The sequence below is a fragment of the Stenella coeruleoalba genome, assembly GCF_951394435.1.
Source record: "Stenella coeruleoalba genome assembly, chromosome: 10".
In the NCBI taxonomy this organism is placed as follows: Eukaryota; Metazoa; Chordata; class Mammalia; order Artiodactyla; family Delphinidae; genus Stenella; species Stenella coeruleoalba.
Window position 1 is genome coordinate 68596491 of NC_137156.1, and position 27469 is coordinate 68623959.

Consider the following 27469-nt stretch of genomic DNA (forward strand, 5'->3'; position numbering starts at 1 on the left):
AACAACAAAAAAACAAAAGCGCAGAGCTTGCAGGTCTTCCTTGTGACAAGAAATCAATCCATCTGGGATAACTTCTTGACTGGTCTCTGGATTGCCTATGGTCTCACCTTTTCATCATCAAGATGCAGGTGTGGATAAGAAGCTTCTGCCTAAGGTAGAGAAAGTTGGGGGAAGTATTAATCCTATCCTAACAAGAAAAAGAGCAACAATCTAAAAGGATCTTAACTTTTCTTAAATCAGAGAGCTGAGATCACAGAGCCTGAAATCTAAGGAAAGGCAGACTCTTCCAAGGAAAACAGAAAGTGAGCATCGGCTCACCTCTGGCAAAGCCTGGGAAGAAGGGACACTGACTGCCACATAAGTGGGTGAGAAGAACTGAGTTATGCATGTTAACAAGTTGCAGAGGCTGGGAGTGGCCAGGGTGAGAATGAAGAACGCCTGGGAGCCACAGGTACAAGGGGAGTTTGTACCTGCTCACAGGGTCTTCTCCACAGACCTCCGCTGGGCATTCATGAGAAAGACCGGGTGGGGGGAAAAAAACATCCTTGAGGGTGCAGGCCTGGAGGAGGGGAGTAGACACAGAAAAGGCACGAAGCCCTGCCAAGACTCTTCTTGCCTACGGAACAAAATCCTTAAGCTACTGGGGGAAGAGCAAAAAGAGATGAAAGCCCCTCTTCCCTTGTGGGAGAGGCAGGAAACCATCCTGAGTGGAGATCATCGAGGTATTCAAAGGCTGAGGGAGAGGCAGGACTACTGAGAATGCCCTACTTCTTTTTTTTTTTTTTTTTGGACATCTTTATTGGAGTATAATTGCTTTACAATGGTGTGTTAGTTTCTGCTCCATAACAAAGTGAATCAGTTATATATATACGTATGTTCCCATATCTCTTCCCTCTTGCGTCTCCCTCCCTCCCACCCTCCCTATCCCACCCCTCCAGGCGGTCACAAAGCACCGAGCTGATCTCCCTGTGCTATGTGGCTGCTTCCCACTGGCTATCTATTTTACATTTGGTAGTGCATATATGTCAATGCTACTCTCTCACTTGGTCCCAGCTTACCCTTCCCGCTCCCCATATCCTCAAGTCCATTCTCTAGTAGGACTGTGTCTTTATTCCTGTCTTACCCCTAGGTTCTTCATGACATTTTTTCCCTTAAATTCCATATATATGTGTTAGCATACAGTATTTGTCTTTCTCTTTCTGACTTACTTCACTCTGTATGACAGACTCTAGGTCTATCCACCTCATTACAAATAGCTCAATTTCGTTTCTTTTTATGGCTGAGTAATATTCCATTACATATATGTGCCATATCTTCTTTAGCCATTCATCCGATGATGGACACTTAGGTTGTTTCCATCTCCGGGCTATTGTAAATAGAGCTGCAAAGAACATTTTGGTACATGACTCTTTTTGAATTATGGTTTTCTCAGGGTATATGCCCAGTAGTGGGATTGCTGGGTCATATGGTAGTTCTATTTGTAGTTTTTTAAGGAACCTCCATACTGTTCTCCATAGTGGCTGTACCAATTCACATTCCCACCAGCAGTGCAAGAGGGTTCCCTTTTCTCCACACCCTCTGCAGCATTTATTGTGTGTAGGTTTTTTGATGATGGCCATTCTGACTGGTGTGAGGTGATACCTCATTGTAGTTTTGATTTGCATTTCTCTAATGATTAATGATGTTGAGCATCCTTTCATGTGTTTGTTGGCAATCTGTTTATCTCCTTTGGAGAAATGTCTATTTAGGTCTTCTGCCCATTTTTGGATTGGGTTGTTTGTTTTTTTGTTATTGAGCTGCATGAGCTGCTTATAAATTTTGGAGATTAATCCTTTGTCAGTTGCTTCATTTGCAAATATTTTCTCCCATTCTGAGGGTTGTCTTTTGGTCTTGTTTATGGTTTCCTTTGCTGTGCAAAAGCTTTGAAGTTTCATTAGGTCCCATTTGTTTATTTTTGTTTTTATTTCCATTTCTCTAGGAGGTGGGTCAAAAAGGATCTTGCTGTGAGTTATGTCATAGAGTGTTCTGCCTATGTTTTCCTCTAAGAGTTTGATAGTTTCCGGCCTTACATTTAGGTCTTTAATCCATTTTGAGCTTATTTTTGTGTATGGTGTTAGAGAGTGATCTAATCTCACACTTTTACATGTACCTGTTCAGTTTTCCCAGCACCACTTATTGAAGAGGCTGTCCTTTCTCCACTGTACATTCCTGCCTCCTTTATCAAAGATAAGGTAACCATATGTGCGTGGGTTTATCTCTGGGCTTTCTATCCTGTTCCATTGATTTATCTTTCTGTTTTTGTGCCAGTACCTTACTGTCTTGATTACTGTAGCTTTGTAGTATAGTCTGAAGTCAGGGAGCCTGATTCCTCCAGCTCCGTTTTTCTTTCTCAAGATTGCTTTGGTTACTCGGGGTCTTTTGTGTTTCCATACAAATTGTGAAATTTTTTGTTCTAGTTCTGTGAAAAATGCCAGTGGTAGTTTGATAGGGATTGCATTGAATCTGTAGATTGCTTTGGGTAGTAGAATCATTTTCACAATGTTGATTCTTCCAATCCAAGAACATGGTATATTTCTCCATCTATTTGTATCATCTTTAATTTCTTTCATCAGTGTCTTATAATTTTCTGCATACAGGTCTTTTGTCTCCTTAGGTAGGTTTATTCCTAGATATTTTATTCTTTTTGTTGCAATGGTAAATGGGAGTGTTTTCTTGATTTCACTTTCAGATTTTTCGTCATTAGTGTATAGGAATGCCAGAGATTTCTGTGCATTAATTTTATATCCTACTACTTTACCAAATTCATTGATTAGCTCTAGTAGTTTTCTGGTAGCATCTTTAGGATTCTCTATGTATAGTATCATGTCATCTGCAAACAGTGACAGCTTTACTTCTTCTTTTCCGATTTGGATTCCTTTTATTTCCTTTTCTTCTCTGATTGCTGTGGCTAAAACTTCCAAAATTATGTTGAATAAGAGTGGTGAGAGTGGGCAACCTTGTCTTCTTCCTGATCTTAGTGGAAATGCTTTCAGTTTTTCACCATTGAGGACGATGTTGGCTGTGGGTTTGTCATATATGGCCTTTATTATGTTGAGGAAAGTTCCCTCTATGCCTACTTTCTGGAGGGTTTTTATCATAAATGGGTGTTGAATTTTGTCAAAAGCTTTCTCTGCATCTATTGAGATGATCACATGGTTTTTCTCCTTCAATTTGTTAATATGGTGTATCACATTGATTGATTTGAGTATATTGAAGCATCCTTGCATTCCTGGAATAAACCCCACTTGATCCTGGTGCAAGATCCTTTTACTGTGCTGTTGGATTCTGTTTGCTAGTATTTTCTTGAGGATTTTTGCATCTATGTTCATCAGTGATACTGGCCTGTAGTTTTCTTTCTTCGTTACATCCTTGTCTGGTTTTGGTATCAAGGTGATGGTGGCCTCGTAGAATGAGTTTGGGAGAGGTCCTCCCTCTGCTCTATTTTGGAAGAGTTTGAGAAGGATAGGTGTTAGCTCTTCTCTAAATGTTTGATAGAATTCGCCTGTGAAGCCATCTGGTCCTGGGCTTTTGTTTGTTGGAAGATTTTTAATCACAGTTTCAATTTCAGTGCTTGTGATTGGTCTGTTCATATTTTCTATTTCTTCCTGATTCAGTCTTGGCAGGTTGTGCATTTCTAAGAATTTGTCCATTTCTTCCAGGTTGTCCATTTTATTGGCATATAGTTGCTTGTAGTAATCGCTCATGATCCTTTGTATTTCTGCAGTGCCAGTTGTTACTTCTCCTTTTTCATTTCTGATTCTATTGATTTGAGTCTTCTCCCTTTTTTTCTTGATGAGTCTGGCTAATGGTTTATCAATTTTGTTTATCTTCTCAAAGAACCAGCTTTTAGTTTTATTAATCTTTACTATCGTTTCCTTCATTTCTTTTTCATTTATTTCTGATCTGATTTTTATGATTTCTTTCCTCTGCTAACTTTGGGGTTTTTTTGTTCTTCTTTCTCTAATTGCTTTAGGTGCAAGGTTAGGTTGTTTATTCGAGATGTTTCCTGTTTCTTAAGGTAGGATTATATTGCTATAAACTTCCCTCTTAGAACTGCTTTTGCTGCATCCCATAGGTTTTGGGTCGTCGTGTCTCCATTGTCATTTGTTTCTAGGTGAGAATGCCCTACTTCTGAGACCCAGGGACACAGGGCCTAAGACTGAAACTGGCCCAGGACAGCAGAGAATTCCTCCAACAAAGCTAGCAAGCACCAGGTAACAAGCAACGGCAGTCTACTGCTGGGGGAGGGACAAGACCATGGACACAGACATCCTCTGAGGGGCAGGACCCCAGGGTAGGCTGAAAGCTGGGGGTGGAGCAGGAACACTGAGAAAAATCCTCCAACACCCAGACCTCACCCTAAGTACAAGGTATCAACTCCTGATAAGACTATTTACCCCAGTCTCTGCTATTCTGAACATGATGTCTGGCATTCAATAAAAACTTATGAGACACTCAAAAAGGTAAGGAAAAAAAAACCCACTGTCAAGAGACAAAGCAATCAGCAGAATTAGATTAAGATGACTTAGATGTGGGCACTATCAGATGGAGAAAAAATAATTATGATTAATATGTTAAAGATTTTACTGGAAAATGTGGACAACATGCATGAACAGCTGGGGAATTTCAGCAGAGAGGTAGAAATTATAAGAAGGAGTCAGTGGAAATGCTAGAAATAAGAAACCCAATACCAGATATGAAGAATGACTTTGTTGGGCTACGGCTGGGTTGGCCAAAATGTTCATTTGGGAAGAGGTTTTGGAAAAACCCGAACGATCTTCTTGGCCAGTCCAACAGTAGGCTCAGCTCAACTGAGGAAAAGAAACCAATGACCTTGAAGACAGATCAATTCCTTAAACTGAAAAATAATAGGGGGAAAAAAAAACAGAACAGACTACCTGTAAACTGTGGGATAATATCAAATCATCTAATACATGTGTAACTGAAATCCCAGAAGGAGAAGAAAGAGAAAAGAGACATTTCTTATAGTACGACTTTACTGGTAATGAATTCTCTCAGCTTTGGTTTGTCTGGAAACAAAAAAAGGGGGGGGGGGGCTCTTTATCTCTCCATTTTTAAAAGATTTTTTTTCTGCATATAGAATTCTGGGTTGACAGTTTTTTCTTTGGATAGTTTAAAAATGTTACTTCCATGTCTTCCAGTCTGTGCAGTTTTATGAGAATAGTTCTGTAATTCTTACCTTTGATCCTCTGTATATAATGTCTCCTTTCTTTATCTACCTTTAAGAATTTCTCTTAATCTTTGGTTTCAGAAGCTTGAATATAATTTGTGTAGGGTTCTGTTTTGTATTTGTTTTTTCTTCAGCCTGCTTGTCATTTCTCTGAGCTTCTTGGATCTGTGGTTTGATGCCTTTCATCATTTCCCAAAAATTCTTGGCCATTATCTTTTCAATAGCACCAAAAAACATGAAATGTGTTATCAGTTTCCTATGGCTGTTCTAAAAAAAAATTGTCACATTTGGTGGCTTAAAATAACAGAAATTTATTCTCTCAGAGTTCTGGAGGCTGGAAGTCTGAAATTAAGATATCAAAAGGGCCTCACTCCCTCTGGAGGCACTAAGAATCCTTTCTTGCCTCTTCCAGCTTCTGGTGGCTCCAGAATTCCTTGGCTTATGGCTGCATAACTCCACCCTCTGCTTCCATCTTCACATGGCCTTCTCTTCCCAGTGTGTCTCTTATAAGGACTCCTGTCACTGGATTTAGGGCCAACCTAATAATACAAGATGATCTAATCTCAAGATCCTTAACTTAAGCACATTGGCAAAGATGTTTTCACCAAGTAAGGTCACATTCACAGGTTCTGGGGGTTAGGATGTAGACATATTTCTTGGCAGGGGGGGCACTATTCAACCCACTACAAAATGCTTAGATATAAATCAAACAACATATGTACAAAATCTGTATGCTGTAAACTAAAATACACTGATGAGAAAAGACTAATATCAATGAAGAGATATACCATGCTCATGTACTGAAGGCTCAAAGTTGTTAAGATGCCAGTTCTCCCCAAAATCATCTATAGCAATCAAAAAGCTTATTCCAAAATTTATATGGAAAGGCAAAGGAACTAGAAAAGCCAAAATATTTTTGAAAAAAAGAACAAAACTAGAGGACTCACATTACCCGATTTTATGACTTAGTCTAAAGCTAAAGCAATCAAGACAGTGTGGCATTGGTGAAAGGACAGACACATAGAGCAGTGAACAAATAGAGTCCAGAAATATACACACAGATATATGGCCAATTAATTTTTTTAAATGGTACACCACTTACCAGAGAGAAAATAAGATAGTTTTTTCAACAATTGCTGGAAAAATTGGAATCCTTATGCAAAAAATGAGTTTCAGTACATATCTCATACCGTATACAAAAAGTAACTCAAAAATGATTCATAGATCTAAATGTAAAACCTAAAACTGTAATACTGGTATGAATTTTTCTTCTAAAACATAGGAGAACATCTTTGTGACCTTGGGATAGGTAGATTTCTTAGATATGACAGCCAAAGTATGATCCGTAAAAGAAAAAGCCAATACAATGAACTTCATCAAAATTCAAAACTTCTGCTCTTTGAAAGACACTGTTAAGAAAATGAAAACACAAACCACAGACTGGGAGAAAATATTTGCAAGTCACATATCTGGTAAAGAACTTGTATCTAGAACACCTAAGAACTTTCATAATTCAATAAGACAACTAATTTAAAGAACGGGCAAAAGATTTGAAGACACTTCACCAAAGAACATATAAAGATGACAAACAAACGTAAAAAAATGTTCTACATCCTCAGTCATCAGGAAAATGCAAGTTAAAATCACCACGAGATATCACTTATACACCTATTACAATGCTTTAGAGTTAAAAAGACTGACCACCCCAAGTGCTGGGGAGGAGGTGGAGAAACCTGAACTCTCATACACTGCTGGCGAGAATGCAAGATGGAACAACCACTTTGGAAGACAGTTTGACAGTAACATAAAAGGTTAAGCACATACCCATTACACGTCTCAGCCATTCCACTCCTATTTACCCAAAAAGAATGGAAGCATATGTCCATAGAAAGATATGTATGTAAAAGTTAACAGCAGCTTTATTTGTAATAGCCCCAAAATTGAAAATAACCCAAGTGTTCACAGACAAACAAATTGTATATCCATTTGATGGAGTAGTACTCAGCAATAAAAAGAAATGAACTATTGATAAATGTAACAACATGGGTGAATCTCAAAATAATTAAGCTGAAAGAAACCAGACTGAAAAGAACATATAACTATACGATTTCAATTATATCAAATTCTGAAATATGCAGAAAAAAGACTCGTAGTTGCCTGGGGCTGGAGGTGGAGGGACTGGATTGACTACAAAGCACAAGGAAATTTGGAGGGATGATGGAAATATTCTATAACATGATCATGGTGGTGATTACATGACTGTCGAAACTCAGAGAATGGTTCACTTTTTTAAATGGTGAATGTTACTATTTGTGTACTAATAAATCTGACTTAAAAAAGAAAAAGATGCAGTTACAGCCAAAATGCCCCTAGGATTTTGACACTGGCCCAACAGGCCCATCACATGACACTGCACTTGACACTACCCATCATTGCCACTCTGCACTCAAGGTGAAAATCACTGCCTCGCCGCAGGACATTACCAGTGGGCAAAACCCAAGGCTAAAGACCGCGGGTCAGGCCCATGAGGTCCACCATTGGTCTAGGGATGATGGTTCCCAAATGCAGAAGGTCAGAGTCACATTTCAGTGACTCCCCAGTTGTTAGCAGATGTCTCAAGCAAGGTTTTCCAAGCAGCAGCTGCCCAGTCTATGGAACTTCAGGTCTCAGCGGCTTAGGGGTCCATACACAGTTTGACAGTCATGAGCAAGTGAGGTCTACATACACCTGGCCAGAAGCCAGGAGTGGCTGGAGTTCTACCATAAAGACGTCATGAGCTGACTTGACAGAATGCCCCCCCTGTAGTTGGGCAGGGTGGTCAATTATTAACACCTGCTTAAGATGGAAATTTCTCCTTCTCTTTTAGTCTCTAACACCGGAACTTGCCCCCTGCCCAGCCTGCTCCAGAAACTAGAACTCTGTAACAGACAAAAGTATCTAGGAACTAACTGGTCCAAGGCTTGGGTCTGGCCAGAGAGGGGAGCCAGAGGTGACCCAGGCCCAAGATCTGGACTGTCTCACCAGTTACCCTCCTAGTATAGACCCTGAGTACAAAACGAAGAAATGGACAGACACACACACCATGGTTGAATCTTTTCAACTTAATCTTTCATCGAACTGCTCATCACATAGTCTGCTAAGCAAGGGTGCAGATTCACAGACACAGACGTTCCTTGGTTTTCACCTCAGGCCTTTGGCTTTGACAATTTGCCTCACGGAAAGTTAACAGGCATCCAGTTCGCCTGCCTCCCTGTCTGCTAAACCTGGCCCTGGCGAGGAGAGCAGGGGACAGAGCAGAGCTCACTTGGGCTCTGCTCAGCGCCAGCTTCTCAAGTGGAAATAGACACAGCTGTTTTCTCAAATCAAAGCTCAAAAGAAACCTGGTACTGTATTCCCCGCACATATTTGTGGACTAGATCTACTACAGCCTTGTCTGCCCTATAATTTAGGGTTCCGGCCTGGAGTCCAACAAGAGAGGAAACTTCTGGTTCTAAACATAGCCTTGAACCCAAGAGGAAATTCTAGTTTCTTAAAATCATCTAATTGTTTGGCAATCTTGCCAATGTTCTTCCAAGCCAGCCCAAGTATGTGTGTGGGGTTTGGTTACCGCTGCTGGCTTTTGTCTAGAGTATGAATGTGCAGGGTGCCTCCATGTGTTCCCCACACCAGGCTCCCAAGGACAGTGAGCCAAGAGGCTCAGGGGGATGGGGCTGGACAGCTTCCTTTGAACTCAATCAGACTCTCCAAGATGACAGATCCCAATTCAGTGTAAGAGCCACCCTGTGACCCCAGGCTCCCACCAACGGGAAGCAGACAGGGTGTCCTCTGAACTAAGAACTGTGAAGCGGTCAAAGGATGGGTCTAACCTGGAGGAAGAGGGATCCACGTGCCTGACCCAGGTCTCCTCACACAGAACCAGTGCCGTCCAGGCACCAAGACCACAGGCAGCTTGGCCCACTTTCTCACCTCACAGTCCTCTCCCGAGGGTCCCTCTGAGGCAGGGGCCACAGCTGCCTCTGTCATCCTATTACACCTGTGTGGGTCACAGGCCTCCCTGGCATGTGGGAGATGTTAAATGCACAAACCACGGAACCCCCGTCTCCTCACTCAGGCCCAAAGCAAGACCAAGGCTCCCACCCCCAGGGCTATATCAGCCACTCCTGGGCTCAACCCCAGTCATCTCCTGCTGACTCCCCAGACGTGCTCTCCAATACTTGGTTTCCAAGTATTTCTCCCCATGCAAGAGGGCTGACTTATACAGCTAAATGTGTTTCAAAGGCGTGAAAGGACGGCCTTGGTAAGAAGCAGGAAACAGGAAGTCATTCCAATGTCCAGATATGCCCCCAGGAGAAAAAAGTAGGGCAGGGGAGGACTGTCCTACTGAAACGACACGTGAGGGAAGCTGTGGGGAGAAGCGGGGGAGGACGAAACGGGGAGAGGAAGGCTAAGCAGTTGCAAACTGGTGGCAGCCATGAGAAAGCAAGCAGACCATCATGCAGCGAGAACTTTCCTGTGCCCAGGGGAGGTCCTGACTCTCCTGGTTCTGAGCGTGGAGGAAAACCAACCCAGGCTTTAGGGGTGGAAGCCCTCCAGGTCATCACACCTGGTACAGCCAGAAACACGCTGGTAGGTAGCAAGGCAGAGCCCAGGGCTCAGGGACACGGATGAGAAGGAACAGGGCAGGGCAGAGTGGCGGGGTCCTCCACACAGCCCAGGGAAGCCTCAGGAGGAGGCAATGCTGCAGAGCATCTGCTGCCAGTCTGCCCAGAGTTCCTGGAGAGGGTGCACCTCCAGAGCATTTTGAGAAACGACAACGTCCACAAGCAGAAAATGCCGCCCTGCGGTCCCCATGCTGCTGACCAATACCTTTGTAAGAACTCCCTTTGAACACGACCTGTTTCCTGTAGGGCCGGCTCCTGCTCAGTTCAGCTCCACACACGTCACTAAGGGCCCACTCCAGGCTGGGTGCTAAGTAGCTCAGGTTGTTACCTCCTACCTTGAGACAGAAACACCTGCCCTCCCCACCACAAACACCTGAACCGAGACACCCTAGGCGGGAGATCAAGGCTTCTGATAAAGCTTAAGTGTTGACTGTTGTTTCTGTTTTGTTTTTTTTAATTAAACTGCTTTGAACTAATTTTAGACTTAGAGAAAAGTTGCAAAAAATAGTACAGAAAATTTCCATATATCCCTCCCCAAGGCTCCCTCAGTGTTAACGTCTTACATAACCATTAGTACAATGGTCATGCCAGGAAATTAACATTGGGACCTTTCCATTAACCAAACCAAGGAAGGGCTCCATTTGAGCTTCACCAGTTTACCCATTAATGTCCTTGGATCCTGATGTTCCAGAATCCTATCCAGGATCCCACACTGCATTCAGTTTTCTCTTATAGTCTCCTGCGATCTGTCCAGCCCCTCAGTTTTCCCTTGTATTTCATGACCTTGACATTTTTGAAGAGTACTGGTCAGTTTTGTTGTCAAATGTCCCTCAGTTTGGATCTGTTTGATGTTTTCTCACAATTGGGGTGAGCTTATGCATTTTTGACAAGAGCACCACAAAAGCTATATGCATGACACCACAGGGCTCACACGGACAGGTCTTATATATCAGTGATGTTGACCTCCCTGCCAGGTTTCTCCAATGCAAAGTTACATCTTTCCCTGTGTAGTCAATCATGGGGCACTGTGGCTTGGCACTGTGGCTCTTTAAAAGGGAACGTGTGGCTGTCATTACAAACTCTGCGTGTCAGCCCGGCTTGCTGATGGCCGCAGCTGCCCCACAGATGAGAGGCATCTAATGAAGATGAGCGGCAGAGCCGACGTCTCTGGAAGCCGCCGAAGCTCTCGGTGACAAAGAGGAACAGTAGCAGTTTATTTATAGATCCACTTGAAGACAGCTCATTGTAACTACTGGAGTTGAATTTTTAAAACCTCGGGAACAAAGGCTGGCTATTTTAAACTCTCCTTGCACTTAGTTCAATGGAGAGTGTTAGAGGCACCAACCATCCCCGGGCACCACTCCCACCACTCGGCAATTCATATTTTGTGCAGCATCTCAGGACAGGAGCAGAGCCTGTCAAGACAGATAACCAGGACCGGCTCTGCCTACCCCGCAGAGGCGGCGGGCCTCCGATGAGCCAAAGCCCTCACCCTGGTGCTGCCCAGGGAGGAGCTGAGGGAGGCTGCCTCCCCCCACCCCAACCCCGGTGTCTCACAGCTTCCCTTTCCTGGAAAATGAAGTTGCACACAGCTGTTGTGAATCAAGGTTACATCACCCCTCTCCCTCCCTCCCCCTGCAGGCTGTGAAGAGGGACAGCGCACCCCAGCGGACGCCTGCCCCAGGACAGCTGGCAGTAGCTGGCCCACCTGCGCTGACACATCTCCAGGCTGGGACAAGGGCGTCCTGGAGCTCAGAGTACACAACTCTCCCTTGGGAGGGTGGGAGGGTGGAGCCCCAAGGCTCCGCCTGGCCCGGCCCAACTGCAGCTCTAAGCTAAGAGCGCTCAACCTCTCCACGTAGCAGGACCGTGGTGAGAAGGGGAGACGTGGGCTCTCAAAGGCTCCCATGTCCCTATTTGAACAAAGAGCACACGACAATATTCTTGACACAATGCAGAAAAATGTGAACATGGACTAGGCATCTGGTATTAAAGAAATATTAATTTTGTTGGATGTGATAAGAGCACTGCAGTTATTTAACCCAGAAAAGTCTTTATTTAGGGTAACATATCTGGATTAAACAAAAATATTCCAACTCTTCTAAAAAAGGGTGGGAGGCAATGAACAAAATAAGATCGGCAAAATGCTAAAGCTAGGTAAAGGACACATGGGGGGGTGGTTCATTATATTATTCTCTCTACTTTTTGTGCTAGCTTGAAAATTTCCACAATACAAAGGGTATTTTTTGTTGTTGGTAAAAAAATAAAAGCTCCAGGCTACTTGAATGAGCTGTGGAGCTGAGGCCAGGCAAGCGGGACCCCAGGAGGAAGGTGAGGCACAGGATCACCCCCACTCTGGTGTTTCAAGCACAGGAGGCAAATTAGGCTGAATCCACAAACGTTCAGACCAGCTTTTGGCCCTGCCATAGAGAAAGCCCCGATGGCACCAAGAGCATTCAGTGAACCCTGCAGCAATGTCCGGACCTTCAAAGAAACTAATTTTAAGATAATCTCCATGGAAACCATCTATTCTGATTTTTTCCATGGTAACCAATGAGAACATAAACACACACATTATCCAACACCCTTACACCACATGGGCAACGCTGCCATCCAATCTGGAAAATACAAGCTGAAAAGGGATTTTTTTCCATTGAAAATGGAAAGAAGGACTAAAACTTCTAGTCCAGACATGTAGATTCTCCCACCCTCCACTGCCCATACCACCCCTTGCCACCTGCCCCCAAACTGACAAACCAGGTGAGAAAGTGGTTTCCTTCATTTAGCCTGGGACCATCAAACACGGCGAAAGGAAAGCGCCAGAGCCTGCCTCTAGCCTCACACGCTCAACCCACGCTGCCCACAGACAGCAGAATGTGTCCACTGAACTCTGATTTCCTGAACATTCTGCTCAGGTGTACAGATGCACGTTGGGCACCACATGGAGACCAAGGTCCAGGGCCTCCAGGGCAACAAGTTCAGCCTGTGAAAAACTGACCATGGCAGAGAGGGGCTGCTCCACCAAGCACAGCGCTCTGGGTAGGTGGACCAGGAAGATTTCACAAGCTGCTGTCCTTCCTAGGAAGGCTGCACGGAGGAGGTGCCATCTGCAAAGAGACTAAAAGGAGGAGCACGGCTCTGCTGGGGAACAGGGGGGTGGAGCCAAAGAATCACAGTCAGATTTAAGCAGCTGGGTCTATTTCCACCTGTGGCTCATTTCTTCCATTTTCAGGTTTCTAGGTTTGAAAGCAGCATGGAAGGGAGGGAGGGAGGGAGGGAGGGAGGGAGGGAGGCAGGCAGGCAGGCAGGCAGGCAGGCAGGCAGGCAGGCAGGCAGGGAGGCAGGCAGGCAGGCTAGCTCTCAGATGCCACCCTCTACTGCGCATGCATGGCCTCTGCTGGCTCTCTGTGGAGAGGGGACTTGTCAGCATGGCCTAACCAGGCTGTGGATGTTTATCATCGCTGTCACCAAAATGGTAGCATCACTGCAGTGGCCCCAGGGCTGAAACAAAGGCACTCTGAGGCATGCGGTGTGCCCTGCCCAGGGCTGTGTGTGCCTTGTAGTAAAGCACCACAGTGTCAGGACCCCACTGTCCTGTGATTTGGGCTCGATTCCCCATGTGCAACTGTGGAATCTCCACTGACCTTGAACCCATGCTTTGGCTGCCAGGCGGAAAGGAAACGCAAAACAGCTCTGAGTCCCTTGAAAGGGATGAGAGCTCTCACAGGTGTGTGTGAGCGCACAGGTTCACACACCGGGTGTGTCCCGATGCACGCAGAGCTGGACACAAGGGCGTCCAGGCTTTGTCTGGGTTCCACACTGTGACTAGCTTAATACATCTTGCCCTGGATTTCTGAGACTACGTCCCCTGTTGGTTTAAGTCATTCATAGGCCTTCCTTCCTAAGAATTGTGCCATTCTCCTCTGGATAGGGACCTTGTGAAAGGGATGGGAATTTTCCAGTGGCGGGAAACTACCATCAGCCCCTCAAAAGGGCAGCTCAGAGAAGGGAGTTCAGTTACTGCCCCATCCCACAGCCCATCCTCTTGGTGCCACTGCTGTCATCGTTGTTTCAGGGCTTGTTCCTGCTCTTGCTTCCTGAAGGCACTTCCCCAAAAGGCTCTACAAAGAAGACCTCCACCTGGGGGTTAAAATGTTGGGCCACAAGCACCCAGGCCGTCTCAAGCTCAAGTGTCAGAGACTCACCTGCCAGCTTCCCTAAAGACCCAGCAGACTCTGGAGGATGGGAGGTGACCTAGGTACGCCCATCTGCAGGGTAAGAGGTGGACACTAAGGACAATGCAGGAGGCAGGTGGCCTGGAGAACATGGATTCAAGCACTGATGACTGAACTGATGCAGCAGCACTAATGGCCAGGACAGGAGCTGAGAGAGGATGACAGGCCCGGCGGAGGCCCACGGAGGGCTGCCCTGGGTCCCATCCTCTAACTGATGTCCTAGGCTGGGAATAAAACCACACATCTGCCTGCCCAGTTGTAAACAGAGCTCAGTGGGTTTAAAGAGTGCCTGCAGGTCTAAAGAGCCTAAAGGGCAGCACTGGGATTTCTTTGAACACCGCACCAAGATCAGAACCAACCACATCGCTCTTCCTCTTCTGGAAGGAGGAAGACTACAATGCCCCAAACTGGGCTGAAGGGACACCAATTCTCCAGGTGCCTCTCCCAAGCTGCAGCCCCGTGAGCCATAGAAACTTGCTAAGATGGACAGAGACTCACTCTCTCTTTCCAGCCACCTCCCTGCCCACGATGCCAGGGTGTCAATCGGCTAGACTGTTTTCCAACCAACCAGCAGCATCAGCGTCACTAGAAATTTGTTAGGAATGTAAATTCCTTACTGAATCAGACACTCTGGGGATGGGGCAAGCTGAATTTTAACAAGCCCTTAGGGTGATTCTGATGCACACTAAAGTTTGAGAACCACTGCAAGAGGCTTGCTGCAATAAATGTCAAATGTTAAAAGACCTCTCCTCACTCCACTGCCAGGAAGCCCAGTAACTCTGCCTGATGCGTTTCTGCAAACATTGTTCTCGGGCTTGTCAAAGGCAACCCCTCCCTTCTTGTAAACACAGTAATTATTTAACATGTGCCTGGTAGCAGCCCTGACCCACCTCCCAGTAAGTCAGTTGTAGCCTCTGGAAGGAAAGGAGAGGGCGTCCCTCCTGCCTCCCAGTACTGGATACAACAGGTCAGCGGGGAGGGCTCAGCCCCTCACTCTGATCCCTGGGCCCAGGAAGCCCCTCAGCTAGGGGCGTCGAATATCTGGTGCTCCTCGACTATGCATAGCCACGTTACCCATCAGCTACTGTCCAAGGGTGCTCTCTTTCAAGCAGGAAACTTTCTTTAAATATCGCAGTTTGGTGACAAATATTGAATCTTCTATATTTCTAGTCTCCTCTGTCTTCCCAAGGAAACTAAGAAACCTAGAGCACTTTCCATGACTTCCATTCAGGTAAAGGTGGGGAAAATGCAATCTGGGTGTGGAGTGAGGCATCTGTCTGAGCACCTCTATCGCCCAGGGTCAGCAAAGGCTGCGGCGGCCGCCCTGCCCTGCCCTCACCCCTGCAGGATGGTCGTTTGCAGAGTGACCCGGTAAAATGGAAACTGCCCAGAGAAGTAATGCACTCCGGGGGGAGAAATCACGATACAGAGAATCCAGATGACCTGTCTGAGGTTACAGGAGAGATGTGCCACACCCAGCCAGGCCCCAGCCTCAGCCTGGAACAGGATACAGGGGCAATACTGTCAGCCAAGCTCTTAAAGTGGCTCCCAGAGCCAGAAGTTTCCAGCACCATCCACCTCCCTAGGAGGGCTGCCCGAGAATCCTCTCCAGTACAGCCATCCTCGTAAGATTGCTGTCCTCACCACGGGAAGCACTGGCCAGCCAGGTCTCTTACTGTTCCCCTGTACTGTGCCCAGCCCCAGGCCATTCCAGGTGATCTGGAGACACCTCACAGAACAGGAACCTCGGGGTCTCAGTGGGGGGAATAACGGGGACCAGCAACGGGGAGTCAAATTTCACCAAGGGTGAGGGGCATGCAGACACCAGAGGCCCCAAGGCGGTGCTGCCAGGACTCAACACAACTGCACAAACACAAAGGTGACGAAGAGCTGTTTCTGAGTCACCGGGGTCTGTCCTGTGCTGGGCTTGCATATCTGTCCCAGGGGCTGAGGAGGCTAGGATGCCCACTGAGAAATGGGGAGAATACCTCTTGATCGTTTCCAGTCTAGGGTCTCTTACTTTTGCTAACAAAAGGGCTGAGACCCAAGGGCACAGGCTTGATTGGTACCTGGGCCACTCACCAGCAGGTGACCTTTGGGCTCAGGTTTCTCCTCTGTGCAGCACAGCGGGCAGGAATGAATTATCCCATGGGAGTCATCCACTAAGTCCCAGGAAACATGAAAACAAAGTCCCCACTGTTCCTAAGTCAGCCCCCAAGGCCCAGGCCCTGCCAGGCCCAACAATGGCCAAACCAGGCAAGAAGGTACTGGGAGGGGCCAGGGAGCATCTGCTTTCCTGTGTTTCTCACCAGGCTCTCGTTCACATGGATGAAGGAGACTGTGGAAGGCCAGCTATTCAGCCAGAGGGTGCAGCAGAGTGAGAGCCCCCAGCACATTAAGAGGCAAATCTCGACCCCCACAGATGCCCCGAGCCCAAGGCAAGGTTAGCCGATGTGTTAGGAGTCTGGGTCCCATGAAACCAATACTTTTCCAAGATGCCTGTGTGCCTGGCATCCTCTGACTGAGGATCTGCTGCCAAGAGCCCCTTGCAACAGCTTGGAGAACTCAGAGCCAGAACTGGCCTCAAGTGGAGAAATGAGAGGCTCCCCTCTAAGACACTTGGGGTTCACAATGCCCCATCTACCAACCCACACTTCTCCTCACTATGAAAAGCAAATGCCAGCCAGAAATGTGTGTTCTCAGTAAAAGACCCAAGTCATCCAAATTCCCAAGCGAGAAAGCAAATCTATGAGGCAGGTGGAAACGGGTCCCTTCCCCAAACCTGACCCAATGACTTCTCAGTCCAGGTGCCTGCATGAGAACCCAGATCTTGAGCAAACGCCACCTGGGACTCCCAGATCCTCAGAGTGGGGCAAGATCCAGTGCCAAGCCTCTCTGGGCCAGGGGTCAGGGGCCAAGAATCCCTAAGTCAAGTCCACTCTGTATAGCACCCCAGAATGGAAATGTGGGAGCTGAAGGGGGGCACAGGGGGTGTCTGGGGCTCCCCCTTCAGAACCAGAGAAACTAGGAAGAAGAAACAGGCCATCCTTAGGGAAGGCTGAGGCCTTGGACCAGATATCCTCGGCTAACCTGACCTCCTCTTCCTGGGGACAGTCCTAGCACTGAGGCTCAGGGGGTCCTGGGCAGCACGCCCTGAGGAGCAGGGGGTGAGGGCGGGGAAAAGAGGCCTATTTCCACCCACCTCATGGATTTGCTTTTGTGTCTGCGAGCAGAGAGGAGTTGGGTTACTCATCAGGAAGCACAATTGACGCCCGCAAGAGTCCAGAAGCCACAGTGGACCTCACAGGGACAGTCTGCTGAGCGGAGTCAACCTCAAATGTGACCCGGTCAGAAGGGCCCCCACCCCTGCCTGCTGTCCCTCACCGCAGCAGGTTTGGAGCACATTAAGCCCCCTGCCCGGGCAGGGGACTCGCCTAGCTCTGTTGGACAGAGGAAGGAAAAGGAACATTTTAAAAATAGCTAAAGCTTGGTGAGCACTTGCCACATGCCGGGCACGGTTCCAAGTGCCTGCTTGGCACGCACCACCTCGTGAAATCTCCCAAAGGAGGACCTGGCATCTCCCCATTTGAGGTGAGTGGAGAAAAGCCCTCAGCCCTAGACCTCAAGGTTCTCTGAACTGGAGGGCAGCCAGCCCAGAGAACTCAGGAAGTGGTTTTTTAGTTTTACTGAATTACCTAGAATTTGGCCTTCTTCCGCTCCCGCCCCACCCAGCACAACCTTCCTTCTCAATTGCGTAACAGGCTCTCAGATGTTTGAAGAGAGGGCAAGAATAAGATTATATCAGAATAGATGCATCTTTGCTATTAAAAATGGTTTTACGATGCTTCTGTGGTTGAGGTAGAAGTCAGCTATAGCGGCTGGGACTTGGGGGGCACATGCCAAATCCCAGGTCAGCCAAGACAGTGGTCCATAGCCTCAGGGACAGACCAAAAAGCAGAGACAGTAGGAGGGAGTGAGAACGGTGAGGATGAGTGCAGAGAGGGCGAGAGGACAAGGGCTGTAGCAGGAACAGAGCTAAACAGGAGCCCCTTGAAAACGCTGGCACAAGCCCCTGCCACAGACAGCTCATGGGGCCCCACACAAGCCCCTCTGGGAGGCGGCTCATCTGCTTGAAACCTTGCAACCTTCCTCCAGCCACGCAGCGTGTCGTGGGGCAGACCACGGAGTTTCCTGCCCACCCTCAGCCCAGTGCACGGGCTGGAGTCCTTCCTCTGCAGGCTTCCAAGCAGAGAAAGCTCCCCAGCCACAGCCCTGAAATCCCTCCTCATCGCAACTCAGCCAAGAATAGAGGGAAAATGGAACCCATTATTCTCATGCTGAAGGGCTGGGAAATGGCTTTTGCTTTTCAACATGAAATGTGTCTAAAAATAAGCTGTGAATTTCAACCAGAGGTTGAAAATAGCTCCGGCAGTGAACAGAGCTCTGTTCAGAGTGGGCTCAAGGATGGCCTTCATTCCAAGAGTGGGAGTTGAATGCCACAGTCAGGGCAGGGGTCCAGGGCAGGGGCTGTCACAGGCTCACAGGGCTGCCCTTGCCATGGTCTGCCCCTCTGGCTTTAAACTGCCAAACTCTAATAGGCATGTGGTCCAGAATTCAAGATCCAGCGCCTGGTCCAATGTGCTTCCTAAAATCCCCAAACGTGCAGGAGTGACTCGTGCAGCATTAGAATCCGAGACCCAGCGTGCAGACAGAGCTGAAGGGGTAGGGGCCTTCAGGTTTGAGAGCTCCTTGGGCACGGTGGTGGTGCTCGTGGGCTCTCTGAGAAGCCAAGCCACCAAATCACTCACGAGGTACTACCGTAGAGCCCGGGAAGCCCGCAGGCAGGAAGGGTAAGAATACACTCCAAGTGTAGTGAAGAAAACCAAGTTGCTCAAGGTCTTTTTTGTTGTTTACCATCACCCATGGAAGATTCCACAGTTTGATAAGCCAAACGAAATTTCTACAAAATGGGCTTGTGTTAGAAAGTCAGGCTGAGAGACCTGGGCCACAGCTACTGGGGGGGAGCCCAGATCTGGCCCATCAAGCAGGAGCACGGCTCCAGAGTCCTCAGTGCCCCCCCTAAGCTCCTCCCACCATGACAGCTATGCCCGCATTCCCACCCTCCTCCTGCTGCTGCAGCAGCCCCCTTTCTGGGCTCACTCCGAGGCAGAAGTTACTGCAGTGATTCTCAACTGGGAGCAATGCTGCTCCCCAGGAGACATTTGGCAATGTCTGAAGACATTTGTGACTGTCACAACTGGGGGCGGGGGATGCTACCGGCAGCTAGTGGGATGTTCCTAAACATCCTACAATGAACAGGATTTCTTTGGGCCAAGATTCATCTGGCCCAAAGAATCGACGTGCCGAGGCTGAGAACCCCTGGGTTGCTGGAAGGATGGTAATGTGGACAGAGCTAGACGGGTGGGGGTTCCCTGAACTTACAGCTCCTGGGCTCCCTGAGGAGCTGAGACACCCCGGCCGGCCACAGAATCGGTCACCAGTTACAGGGTCAAAGTTACAGGAAGCCCTGGTGCAGAACGGGCGAGACCATACTCGTCAGCTTGTCTTCCCAACTCAGGGGAAGACCTAGCCACTGAGCCGTGCTATACTGACTAGCTTGTCTCAGTTTGGGAAGACGAAAAAATTCTGTGTACGATGGTGATGATTGTTGCCCAACAGTGTGAATGTACTTAATGCCACTCAATTGTATGCTTAAAAATAGGCAAAATGGTGAATTTTATGTTATGTATATAAAACAAAACAAAACAAAACAGCCTCCCCAACTCTCCTCTTGACCTGGGAGTCCTGAGATCAGAGCAGCCCCTGAAAGGGTACACCAGTGGTACGCGTGTGTGGACATAGTGCGTCTGGAGGAGGACCTATAGGTCACGTCAGAGTCTCAAAGGGGCCTGAGACAAATGAGGACAAAGTCCCAAACGGAGAATGATTTCAGCATTAACAAGTCAAGTCACTTCATAGGTTAGCAGAGGTCACCTACATCACACATGGGGTCCTCAGAGCCTGCGAGTGTATTCGGGTCCCATCGTGGAAACGGAGGCTTGCAAAGAGTGGGTGCTTTGCCTGGGGCCACACAGCCAGAGCCCACACCCCTTCCCCAATTTGAGCCCCACGTGGTGATGCCCACTGGGCAGAGGGCCTGAGGGGAATACAGGAACAAATGGTTTTCCTGAGCCCGGCTGATGGTTTGAGCACCCAGGCCCTACCCTGCCCTGTCCTGCTGGCTTTCCCCACCCCACATCCTTCATCCTAGATGATCAGGCCCCACAGCTATGGGAAGCAAGGGTGCCCCACACCCCGTCTCTGAGCTAGGGCTGAAGGGACAAGAGGCAGCTGGTCCAAGTTACTTTCTCAATAGCTACAAGAAAAGGAGTATGGGATTCTCCCCTTGCTGGTGATTACTAACCATTCCCAAGAGACAGGTGGCAGGGCCCTCCCCCAGGGTGGGAAAGAGCTTCCAGGCAGCCCTCTGCCACCTGCAGTTTCTAGCTTACTCAGCCCTGCTCAGAGGGACCAGCATGGTGGCTCCCCAGGTCCAGGCACCAGGCAGGCAACTAAGCCCCAGGTGTCTCCTCTGTGAATGAGAGCAGTAACTTTACCCACTCATCCTAATGAGGTAAGGAATATACAGGGCAGTACACGTAAAGGCCTCGGCAGGGCCTGGCTCGCCGTAAATACCCAAGAGACGGGAAGCTATCGGGGAGTGGGCGTGGACCCCAGAGGATCCCAACGCCACAGTTTGGAAGATGCCTTTCCAGGTGGAGATGAAATGGCAGCAAGCACACCACCGTGCACCCCAGCCACCCCCTCCCCGCACCCCCAGCAAACCCAGACACTGAGGACCGGCCACTGCTTAACAAATGCGGAGGGAGAACAAAACCTCTGGGCCAAGGGCAACCCTTGGAAGAAAAGCTTTAAATCCCAACCTGGCCTGTTCCTAGAGGGAGCCCCAACACACAGGATGGGGTGTGGGCGGGGCAGGGCCCTCTGCTGGAGCCAAAGAAAGCCCCGGGATGGACTCAGAGGCTTCCTGGTTCTATTCTGGGCCAACCTTGACTTGCTGGGGACCTTGGGCAAGCCGCTTCCTGTTGTTCAGGCCAGTTTCCGCGTGTGGGAGAGGCCACACTGCCTCTAAGGTCCAGGAGGGAGAGATTTAAGCAGCCTGAGGCCACTGGAGCTTACAGCCCTCACAGTTCCACCTCCTTGGCTTCACCGTTTATTTTAGCCAAAGCTGAATGTGACCTTATTCAGTGAGATGGTATCAGTTATCTTTTTTCCCCCAAATATTTGTCCAAAAAATATTAACTATTTTAATTCAGGAACACTGAATGCCCTTTTACCAACAAAGGTACTAAAAATGGTTTGTGGCTGAGGAACTTCCTTTCCATGGTTAAAATAAAAAAAAAAAAAAGGGAAGTAAGAACAACAGGGCTGGGGCCCTTCCCATTTGTCCCAGCTGTGGCTTCAGGCCCCACACCCTCTAGGAACCCGACATCGAGCTCAAGGATCAGCAAAGGATGGGTCCTTCCTTTCCTCAGGCCTCAAATAACCAACGGCTTACAGCATGGAAATAGCCCCCCGCCAGACGGTACAGGGCCTAGGCACCCAGCAGTGTGCGCTAACAGCCTCTTCATGTCTTATGTGTTCATTCCAGATTTGAAACAAAGCACCACAAGCACTTAAGATTTTGGTAAATGATGAGATCTTACCAGGGTCTCTTCCCTGGGACCGGCCTAAGCCTGCAGCACCCCTACCACCCCCGAGCCCAGTGCTATTGACCACGACCCAGTCCACCAGTCATAGGGCTCAGGATATGCCTGTCAAGCCACTTACCAGAGTCCTGGAGGAGCTGGCCAGCGTGGCCGGGGGCCTCTGCACTCTTGGGACTTCTCCGTAATTGACAACATCAAAGTTACTCTTCCAAACCATTACCTGCCAAGACCAATAAGCACACAGAATCAGGGGGAGAAAAATCCCTTACCAGTCCTTCTCCATGGAGAAAATGGGCCCAGAGGCCACCCCCAAAGTTCTGGGCCAGTGGTGGGATTGTGATCCCCACCTGGCACCCCACTCCCTCCGGGACCTGCCCCATCTCTGAACAGGCCCCAAGAGGATCGGGTGCTCCACCAGGATGGAGAGTCACTATCACCACTGGGCCTCTGCACTGGCTGCTCCCCGGGCCTGGATGTCCCAGGCCCAAGCTCTGTGTAGCTGGCACTTCAGGCTGAAGTGTCTGCTCTAATACCACCTTCTCAGAGAGGCCTTCCCTGGCCCTCCTGCTGGTTGTCATCATAGCCCTCTATTTCTTTCCTTCAAGGCATCAGGGTCGGTATTTAGTTATTAATCTTTGTCCCTTTTCCTTGTCTACCATCTGTCTCCCCACTAAAATACAAGTTCCTTAGGGTGGGGGCCTGGCTGGCTTCACTGTGAGAAGTGGTTCAGGTACAGACTCCAGGCCAGATAACTAGGGTTAAGATCCTGGCTCCACCCCTTACTGTGTGGCTCTAGGCAAGGGACTCAACCTCTCTGTGCCTCAGTTTCCTCATCTGTGAAAAGGGAATGGTCATAGTTCCCACCTCACAGGGCTGCAATGAAACTCACAGGAGACAGTCTGGCACAGACACTGGCCCCCAGGGAGCAGTCGGTAACATGTCCATTATTCTACATCCCACTGGGGGGATCTTCTTGCCCTGAGGCTCCTCCAACAAAAGCTGGGCAAGAGCGCTCCCTGCTGGAGGGTGCGGGCCACCCGCGGCTGCACTCCTCTAGGGCCACTTCCAGGATGGCAGGAATTGTGAATCGCGGCCAGTAGTCAACTGAGGCCACAGAAAAACCAACGAATCCACATAGGATGGAAAGTCAACGTGCCCTGGAGGCATGACCCATCGGGATGCAGCCACGAGCCTGGTTCTTTGGGAGGCTGCTCGCCACTCCCAGAGCAGCACCACTGTTCATTGCTCCCCAACTGATGAGCATCTAGGGTCTCTCATCTGTCCCCTTTACAAAAAGAACATGGGCACACACCCCCTTGTTTATAGGGTCCTGTGTACTGCACAAGTCTAACTGCTGAATGGTCCTGAGCCGGGGAATGGCTATCAGGAATGTGAAGAGAGAATGTCAAATGTCATTCCCAAAAGGCTCTCGGAGCAGACAATCAGAAGGCAGCCAGGGAGCTGACAGCAGCGGCTGCCCAAGCAGGGGCCAGGGTGGGGGAAGCCCTACTTCCTACCAGGTTGCCTCTTGTGCTATGTGAATTTCTTTTGCCAGGACTTTATTTATGGTGTGAATTTACTGTACTAGTTTCCCTAGTCTTCTGAGCAAGGACCCAGGCCTCCATGCCCAGGGAAGGCTCAGGGGTTCCCTCTGCCCTCCTCCTGCCTTGTGTGGTCAGCACAGGAACCGGTGCTGGTATGGGAAGATGCCTGCCATCTCTTAGCCGTGCTGTGCCTCCAACCGCCCTCTGCTTTACTGGCAGAGACTCAACCTGAATCGGTCCATCAGGCCGGGGCTGGCGCTCACTGGGAGGCCAGCAGCACTTTCCTGGGCAGAGCTGTCAGAGCTGTGAGGCCCGGGAGCAGTGGGATGAACATTCTAGGTGACACACCAGGTCACCAGTGGCTCGGAACAGCCACCCCTTCCTCCCTGCCTCAGGGAAGTGTGGTTTTCTGGACAAGTAGCACTGTACCAGAACCCGGAGAAAGATTCCAATGGGTGGACACTTCAACGGCCCTGGAGCCTCCCAGGTGCCAGACTCTGGGCCAGACCCCAGGGATAGGGTGTCCCGCAGGAGGCAGGTAACCAGGGCTGAGCAGTCTGGGCAGGAGGCACCAGGGCGGCTGACAGGGTGACAAGGCAGGACAGGACCTCCTCACACATGTCCTCGCTCCACAGCCTGGAGCTGGAAAATGCTGCCCCCTCAGACAGCACCGGAGCAAAGGACGGCAGACGACAGAGTGCAGGCTCTAGCGCAGGCTCCAGCTCTGCTGCAGCCGAGACGCGGTTTCCTCACCCACAGAACAGCTGAAGAGAAGGCTTGCCCCACGCGGCTGCCCTGAGGACTGAATGAGGGGTGACGCTCTTGCCATGTTGCCCTCATTACCAGGCCCGCAGTAAGCATCCAAGAGTTATCTAATTATTCACCTATAATCAGGAGAAAGAAGTTCCTAAAGAAACGTTTTAACTTTCTCACGGCAACAGTAACCCAGACTTCCTACCCACTCTGGTTTGAGCTGTAAGGGTTTTGAGATGCTGCCACGCGTTGGCACCTGCAGCACTCCTGCTCTGGGGAGGCCAGGGCCCAGCTCTGGGGGCCCCACCCCAAGATCCAGGCCTCAAGATTGCTGAAAGCCACCAAGGAAGCTGGTGAAACCCAGCCTGTCCATCCCCAAGACACCTCGGCCCCCTGTTCTGTTCTGCTCAGTATCAGCTGAGACCCCTCAAATCATTCTTTACTTACTTGTTCATCAGAACCTCCAGAAGCAAAATACTCCCCCGTTCTTGAAAAGGCAACAGTGGTGGCTGGACCCTAGGAGAACAAGCCAAAAAGAGCAAACATCAAAGGTCACTCTAGATTCTCAACGCACAGGAAGAAACCAGAAGCTCGTGAGTGAGAGTGGCAGCAGGACTCAGGGCTGAGCACCTCATCCAGCCCATGCCCTCCCCAACCTTTGGCGGAGGAACTGGCAGGTGCCCAAGCATGAGCATTACTGCTGAGACTCTGGTCCCAAGCACCACTGACAAAAGCCAGGCCATGAGGTCGAGGGTTGGGCCGAAAGGAATGAGCAGGAAAGGCCACGCTGACAGCCCTACCAGACTGACATCACTGTCCTCACTTCCCAAGGAGTCAGAGAGGTGCACTGACCTATCCCAGGCCCAGCACTGGGGCCAGAACTAGGTCCCCCTGACCCAGACCATGCCCCCCCCCACCAACACCACACTGCAGCTGACCAGAGAAGCACGGAGCCCCGTGGAGGAGCCAACGAGCAGAGGCAGGGCACTTGGGGAGCTCGGGCGAACCAAAAGGCCAGAACCAGGGCAAGGAGGAGGATGGGGTGGGGTTACTGAAGGTGCCTGGGCAGGGGAGCAAAGTGACGTTTCCCTCTAACGGGCACATCACTTCCTTCATGTTGGGGCCTTGGGAGGAGACATGCCACTCTGGCTTCTCACGCGCTGAAGGTCCACTGAACTGTCCGAAGGGTGATGTCAGGCCTGCACCTGGCCGCACCAGTGCGCACGTTCAGGCTTGGGGCAGGGGGCACGATCTCCTGGTAAAGGGCGGGGGCTCTTCCCCACACGCCTGAAACCCATTGCAGAAAGATGCTCAGAGCAAGAGTCTGCTCGGCACACCACCACGTTAAAAGTTTGGCCAAAAGGAACCATTGCTTCCTTTTGGCCAGATTGTTAACGTGGCAACACCTGGCATTCCCCAAGCAAAGCCAGATATAAGAGGTTCTCGCCTAGATGATGACAGCGCGGGCTCCATCAAAGGCCACCTCAGTTCCTCCAGAGCAGGACAGGGAGCAACAGGAGCTCCAACAGCAAATATGAGGGGCCTCCAGCAGCAGGGCTGACACAGCGGTGGACCCGTGGACAACAGGAATACTGGGAAGCACTTCCACTTGGTGGCAGAAAAGACTAGACAGGTTGTGGGCTGGAAAGGGACCCGACAACACGGAGCAAGGCCAGCTTCTGCCTGCCCAGAAGAGACAGGCAGGTTAGACAGAGCTGCCCCCTGGGCCCAGGCACACTGGGCAGGAGGCAGCACGTCTGCCCATGCTTCTGGAATCTACCCACGGCTCCTCCTCTCTGAGCTGCCCATAGTGGGGGTGATGAAGAAGTACAAGGAGCCCGAAGGGGCTGGGCTCACAGCAGCCCGGGGGTCCTCTGCAGCCATCCATCAGGACAAAGGAGATCCATTCTCACTGATGGGGAACAATGTCCACCTGCATAGGTGAGTGTGCAATACCAGGAGCGCAGCATCACGGGCTGCAGGCGCAGGGCCTGGGGGTAGGATGGGAGCAGGTCATCTGTCACGCAGATACCCTCCCAGGCAGACAGTCACCACACACTGACAGGACTTAAGTGGGGGGAGGCAATTTCAGGTGACTTACTTGAGTCTTAGAAATCTCTGTAATTTCCCATACTTTGAATTTTTTAACGAGTATAGAGCACCGTTACATTAATACAAAAACAAAACAAAACTGTTCTCATTTTGAGGAAAAACAAAGAGGGAAGACAGAAAAGGGAAGGAACACAGCACGTGGAGTGTCAAAAAAGCCAGGCTCTCCGGCTGCCCAGAGCTCATTGAGGAATGGCAGGTTTCCAAGAAGTCACAGCAACTAAGGAACCAAACAAATATTCGTGGGTCAGTCTCCTTTCCTGTTGACACTCAACACCAGATGCCAAGCTGGGGACAAGATGTTAGAGGCCAAGCAGCAGCAGGACCACTGAAGAATGTGGCTGGCAGCCCAGTTTGGCAGGGGGATCAGGACCAGAAAGCAGGTGCTAGGAGCCCTCCAGGCAAGAAGAACTAGAGCCTTCCCCAGCGTCCAAGTCCCAGAAAACTCCAGGGAGGGCGCGAGCGACAAGGGCGCTCAGAGGAGCTCTTGAGCGTTGAGGTCTACAGTCCTCCCCAACAGTGCCCGTTTACCAAGAGGACTGCATGGCTCCTGGACCAGGTACCTCGGTGTTCCTGGAAAGAGTGGTTTCCATGAAGCCTCCTACCCATCCACCCTGGGGCCCACAGAAGCAGTCCAGGGCACTCAAAGCACAGCCCAGAGAATGGCTGGCCCTGGGCTCTGCTGTGGGCCAAAGTCATCATGGACTGCAATGCAGACTCGGCTCTTCACTGCTGACAATCTCCAACCCAACCCTTGGTGGGCCTTCGGGGCCCCAGACCACCCAGACCCCCAGAGACCTCACCAGGCCCTCTCTTCTGCCCTTCCCATCAGCACCCTGGCCCCACTGAACTGCTCGCCGCTCCACAAAACTGTGAGCTCAAGAAGGCCTCTTTCCGTGTTCTTTCTGCAGCCTCCTACATTGAGCTCTGAATTTGGTTATTTTTGATCTTTCTTGGTTTTAAATAAATTCATTTAAGGCTACAAATTTGCCTCTGACTGCCATCTTAGAGCTTGGATCCCCAAAGTTTCCCATATGCAGTATTTTCACTGTCCTTCATCTCCAAATGTTCCATTTCCACTGGGATTTTCTCTTTAGCCCAGCAGTTATTTAGAAGTGAGTTCTAGTTTCCAAACCCTGCGGGCTGGGGGAGTCTCCTTTATCACCGGCAGGGACCAGTTGTGATCAGGAGTGTTCTCTGAGACTGT

General features: G+C 49.5%; 1 protein-coding gene across 2 annotated transcripts in view; it reads right to left on the reverse strand.

Annotated features, from left to right (window-relative positions):
• The window catches only part of POC1A (POC1 centriolar protein A), a 76684-nt gene that overhangs the window by 25558 nt on the left and 23657 nt on the right, over positions 1-27469 (reverse strand). For both annotated transcript variants that reach the window (XM_079934302.1, XM_079934301.1), the window contains exons 8-9: positions 24601-24669; positions 21978-22076 (exon numbers count right to left, since the gene is read on the reverse strand). In XM_079934302.1, coding sequence (XP_079790428.1) covers positions 21978-22076; positions 24601-24669 — 168 coding nt within the window. The remainder of the gene's footprint in view (positions 1-21977; positions 22077-24600; positions 24670-27469) is intronic.